At 38.9% G+C, this 6,109-nt stretch overlaps 1 protein-coding gene across 3 annotated transcripts in view; it reads left to right on the forward strand.

Moving 5' to 3' along the window:
- The window catches only part of LOC147700362 (uncharacterized), a 96,428-nt gene extending 92,056 nt beyond the window's left edge, over positions 1 to 4,372 (forward strand). For all 3 annotated transcript variants that reach the window (XM_086935740.1, XM_086935741.1, XM_086935742.1), the window contains one exon: positions 686 to 4,372. In XM_086935740.1, the coding sequence (XP_086791866.1) occupies positions 1,727 to 2,788 (1,062 nt within the window). In that variant the 5' untranslated portion in view covers positions 686 to 1,726 and the 3' untranslated portion in view covers positions 2,789 to 4,372. The remainder of the gene's footprint in view (positions 1 to 685) is intronic.
- The last annotated feature ends 1,737 nt before the right edge of the window (positions 4,373 to 6,109 follow it).

A 6,109-nucleotide genomic window follows, 5' to 3' on the forward strand; every position in this document is an offset into this window, starting at 1 on the left:
AGGTTGCGAACAATAAGAACTGCCCCCTCTTTAAACGGTTTGTGTTGAACCTAATAATTGAATACAGGGCCAATCTGTGTGCATGCGGCAGGAAGCAGTAATACACTGAAATGTGGCAGCCCCTCTAATCGTGCTTTGGGATCATATAGACATTGCTTGGCTGCTGTCTTTGTAAGTGAACGTACGGACATCATACACTTTGACCTGCCATCCAATTCTCATTTTCGTCTAGGATTTGTTTTTTGTCCTGAAAATGATTACGTTGTGTTTTTATTTTCATTGTAACATTATTATTTCCCAAGCTATGAACATGATAAAGTGAAATATATTAATTAATTGACTTGCTGTGCCATAGGACGTATGCCACAACTCACTGACCAAGGCCAAGAAGGCCAACACCATTATGTGTTGTTGCGTCTGTTACTATTCAAATGAATGTGGACTCTGGTACATATTGAGCTGTTGTTATTTTATTGCAGTATGACCATTGAATGCTGATTTCCATTAGAATGATTGTTAGTTGTGGTACAGTGAGCTAAAAAGATGGACTGCATTGCAACCTTGAGGAATTACCATTGGCTAGAATGTATTCAAGTGTTTCATTTTTTTTTACATTTCTTCAGAGACACATTGTACACTTTGCTGCTTATAGATTACGACATTACAGGTATTTTTGTATCCACAGAAAGGAGATTCCTGAACACATATTAAGATGAAGAGTAATGAAGAAAATATGATAAAACTGGAAAGTCATCTGATACTTGAGAAGAACCAGAAATGCCAGACAGCAATTCGAAATAGAACAACTCAGTAAGAGACAGAATCTTGTACATGAACAGACAGATCCTGTAAGTGTAAGAACATCAAGTGCAATCCAGCGACTTCAAGAGGATGAGGGCATCCATGCTGCCGTTCCCAGAACATCCAAATAAATTAAAATCACAAAAAATACACAGGCAGAACACATCCACAATTAAGACATGCTAGATACCACCCTTTAGCTTCGATAATTATGCTGTGATGTTAGTCCATCATAAACGCTGTTTTGGCTGGACCTTGAAATCCGCAGAAAGAGGTATACAAACATGAATCATGAAGCAGTTATTTGAAATTTAAGATACAAGTGTTTGGCTACTTGCAAGGCAGAACATTATTCTAGAACATAACACATTGGTATTGAGTTTTGTTCTTTGTGTATGTCATTGATATTGTCCAAGAAGCAGACTATTTAGATAAGCTGTAAGGTTTATTATTTGCACACATCCTAGAAAGTTCTTAACACATGGCTCCTGATAGAAAGACCATAGATATGTTATCAGTCCTGCAAGAACAGATATACTGCAAATACCTAGTGAATAATCAATTATAGTAGTGGTTCAGGAACCACAATGATCAGTCAGCAAACACATTAACATGATTTAAGCCAAAATATAACCAACGCTTAGACTCTAAACCCCAAAGAAAAAACCATACACACAACGAAAGACGAGCTTTGGCTTTTCCTCAGAACTGTAGTAGTACCACCAACTGTGTACAGGGGAAAACGCGTGAGGATAGATTGAATATGGCAATAGGGTTCATCAGCTATCACAACCAAGAGTTCATTAACAAACAAAAGAAATAACATAAAGGTTCTGTGTTCGTGAGAAGAGGTTTAATCATTCATCCCTACCCTGCCACCAGTAACAACTTAACAGAAAACCTCTTTAGGTGTAATGAATGTAAGATGACTTTTAACGAGTTATCAGCTCTGAGGGGCAAATATCAAATGCATACAGCAGAACTCACAGGCAGTGAAAATGAAAAGAGCTTTACTGCCTCAGCAAACCAAAAGATCCATCAACGAAAGCACACAGAAAAACCTTACACCTGCAGTGAATGTGGAAAGAGCTTTAATAGATCCTCAAATCTAGAGAGTCATCACCTAACACATACAGGAGAAAAATCATACGCATGCAATGAATGTGGTAAGCACTTTTCTGAAGCATCAGCACTAACAATCCATCTACAATGGCATACAGGAGAAAAAGCATACACATGCAGTGAATTTGGAAAGAGCTTTCCTCACGCATCAACACTAACCTACCATCTGCGCATGCATACAGGAGAAAAACCATACAAATGTAGTGAATGTGGAAAGAGCTTTGCTCTAGCATGGGGCCTAACCCTTCATCAGCGATGGCATACAGGAGAAACACCATATACTTGCAGTGAATGTGGAAAGCTCTTTATTGAAGCAATAGCATTCACCGTCCATCTGCAATGCCATACAGGAGAAAAAGTATACAGATGCAGTGAATGTGGAAAGACCTTTCTTCACGCACAGGCACTAACCTACCATCTGCGCAGGCATACAGGAGAAAGACCATACACATGTAGTGAATGTGGAAAGAGCTTTACTCAAACAGCACACCTAGCTACCCATCTGCGAAGTCATACAGGAGAAAAACCATACACATGTAGTGAATGTGGAAAGAGCTTTACTCAAGCAGCACACCTAGCGACCCATCTGCGAAGGCATACAGGTGAAAAGCCATTCACATGCAGTGAATGTGGAAAGAGCTTTAGTAGATCTACACATCTAAGGGGTCACCAGCGAACTCACACAGGGGAAAAACCATACACATGCAGCGAATGTGGTAAAAGCTATGCTCATTTAGAAAGTCTAAAGGTCCACCAGCGCAAACACACAACAAAAACCATACACATCGATGAATGTGGAAATGTTTTAACCCATGCATCCATCCTACCTATCCATCTGCAAATACATGTAGCAGAGAAACCATAGTCTTGAAGTGAATGTGGAAAAAGCTTTAGTAAATCAACATATCCAAAGCGCCACCATCTAACACACAGGGAACTACTTTAGTCGGAGAATGTGAAAGAGCTTTACTCAAGCATAAGATCTAACTATCCATCTACAATGACATATAGACGAAAAAATATGCAAATGCAGTGAATGTTGAAAGAGCTTTAGTAAATCCAATCATCTAAAGGATCAGCAGCTAACGCACATTTTGTGAAAGAAAAAACACGCACATGCAGTGGATGTGGAAAGAGATTTACTCAAGCATCAGATCTAACTACACATCTGTGAAGGCCTACAGAAGAAAAACTATACAAATGCAGGGAAGGTGGAATGGGATTTACTAGATCAACATACCTAAAATGCCACCAGCAATCACACATAGGAAAAACAGCATAAAATATCAGGGATATAGTAAATGAAGGAATGGCTTCTATGATGTATCAGCATATTGGTCAATTGGAGAACACACAAAGAGGAAATAACATTCTGGATGGATGTGAGAAGTGCCTCCATGCTTTTTTGCAACTACATGTGCATCAGCAAATGTACACGCACGAAAACTCATACATGAGCATCTAATACGGTGATTTTCAGCCTGTCATGAAATTTTAAGTCGTTTCAGCAATACATCCAAGAAAATAATTTTGGCTACAGTAAACGTGGGAGGGCTTCATTTGCCTTTCACTGTTTTATGAAGAAACAGTGTCTAGACCTAGAATGTCGGGTAAGATTTAATTATTGTGCTTTATAGCTTTGCGAAAGCACAACATATGTTGAAACTACCCTCCCACTGTGGAAGTTGCCTCGCGCATGTTGTAAGGAGAGCTAGCTCTTTGGCCGTATTACTGGGTATGTTGGTAACCTTAAACGTTTGACTTGCTGATGAAACCCATATTTGAAAGGGGCCCATGAAATGCCTTCAGAACCCCATGAGGCAGTATAAAAGCATATTACAGGATTACCCAGTATGTGATTTTTCTCTATTAATGTATGATCTTATGTCATTGCTCAGATCTGGCAAATATAAATACTTGTAAATGGAACAGTATAGTATGTTAAGGATAGGATACATCAATCTTTTTTATGTATATTTTTCTTCTAGTTTTTTAAATAGTTATTATGATGTGAAGTATGGCTAGAGGACACCATCTCACAGAAACTTTTTTAAGTCTTGGACTTTCTTTTAACAATCATTTGAATGAGGTCTGTCAGTTTCTATTAAAAAAGAACCACAATTACAAAACTTGCAATGCACCAATGTATATTCAGTGAAATCCTGCCACGCAGCATCCAATTGACATTGATTCATCTGAGCATCCTGATGGTGTCCTACTATTTATATTATTTAGCATTTTGTATCTTTAAAAAAGTTTTTGATTTCACTTATTGTTGGTGATCTTGTCATATCTGTAAAAAATGACCCAGTTTAGAACATGTTTCTTCTCTACTTTGTGTACAGATTACTGTTAAGCATAGATATTGTCTTTCTGCTTTTTTGGGAATATTGCTGAAAGGATTTCATGCTAATACATTTTTCCCTTATTAAAAGGCACTCTGGCACAATAATTGTCTCACAGACATACATGCATTTCTTTTATTTCTGATAAACTCCAGGAGAAGCAGTATGTGCTTGCCAGGTTCAAAAGATTGTACTGTAACATACCCAAGTGGGATGGGTTAAGAAAATATACTTCTTGTTATAAAAGCAGAATATGCTATGGAAAGCTGTAGATAAGATAACTTCTACCACTTCATAAGCATTCTCCTTTCCTTGAAAAACGCTAAACTAAATATGGAAGCATGCATCATTCACACAATGATCTTCCATGCTAACTTGATACCATCTACTCTCAGTTGACATTGATTTGTATGCCCCGAATGAAGGTCCAGTATGGAGATCTTGCTAACTGTCTGCCTCATTGATGAGCTTTACTCTCTATGGAAGGGGGCTCTGTGAAAGGCCCAATATAAGGTACAAATACTTTATTTTTGTTTCATTGTATTTGTTTGATTATAAAGATATGTTATATGGCTAAGATTGCATGGTTAGGAGACTTTGGGTTTTACTGAATTATGGCTTTTGAAACTAATACTAAATGTTAAATAGTTTTAATCATGTAATTATTAAAACAGAATGTATCTTGATGCATAGACTGTAATATGTTGTGTATGTTGACAGGGGTGAATTTCGAGTTTGGAAATCTTCAGTTAGTCGTCATCAGCAAAGTTCATAAGTAGCAAATTACAGTCAGCAGCTTTGCATTGTATGATTTGTCATGTTGTATTCTTGGGTATTAGCTATTGGCAAAACTATTTGGCTATAACCAAAGCATGAGGGGTTACAGTGGGGGTTGCCAGAGAGTTGCTGCCCACTCTGCTCTAAGCTTCTAAGGTCCGAGTCTAAATTCCACTTCCATCCTACAGCTTATATGTTTAAGACACCAAACAATGGAATACCTAAATAGTGTTAGGCCAGGGAGGGTGCTTGGCGTGACCGTGGAGCTAAGCGGTTTATGGGATGCCTGAAGCCAGTCCTGCTGCGGTCGCTCATTCCAGCTGCATGGTCTAATTGTGTGAAGAGGACCATTCGATAACTCCTTTCTGCAGCATACACCTCGATGTGGGTTCCGGCAGAGGATGGGCCATTATTAAGTAGCACTGTGGCAGAGGCCTAAGCTGGTTGCTGTCTGATTGGAGTCAAAAATTGGAATTCCTCTTTGGTATAATAAAAACAACTCGATTATAACCATACCATATAGTCAAACAACATGTGTTCAAAGAGCATCATCAGAGCATAAATGCACCAAATTATCATTTATTGGTTAAAAAACAACACAGTTATTAAAAAAACACACTATAGGATAAAAAAAACAGGGGGTTAAAACAGTCTTTGCATACCTTTTAGATCTTCACTTAACAGAAGAAAGATCACAAATATGTGACCCATGTGGCCTGATTGGACGTGGAAGAGCTCGTGGATGGACTGCACTGGCCTCCTGGGCAGTGGCACAGGCCACCACCATCCGGCCTACATCGACGTGTCCAGTTGAAGATGGGAGACAAAGCGCATGAGAAGACAGCTGCCACAAGGAATCGAGGGAGGACCCTGTTATCACTCGGGCCTACTTTGTCAAAGTAAGGTGTGGCATGACAATTCCAGCATGCTCACTGGGAACCCAAGTTCATGCTGCATATATCAAAGCAAGATTCTGAACTCAGTGGATTTGCATCTGTCTACCCCTCGCAGGTGCTAATGAGTAAATTTATCTACTTTACCTGACAGAGTAACAGCGCATTTTT

This window comes from Lissotriton vulgaris, chromosome 8 (genome assembly GCF_964263255.1).
Source record: "Lissotriton vulgaris chromosome 8, aLisVul1.2, whole genome shotgun sequence".
NCBI lineage: Eukaryota > Metazoa > Chordata > Amphibia > Caudata > Salamandridae > Lissotriton > Lissotriton vulgaris.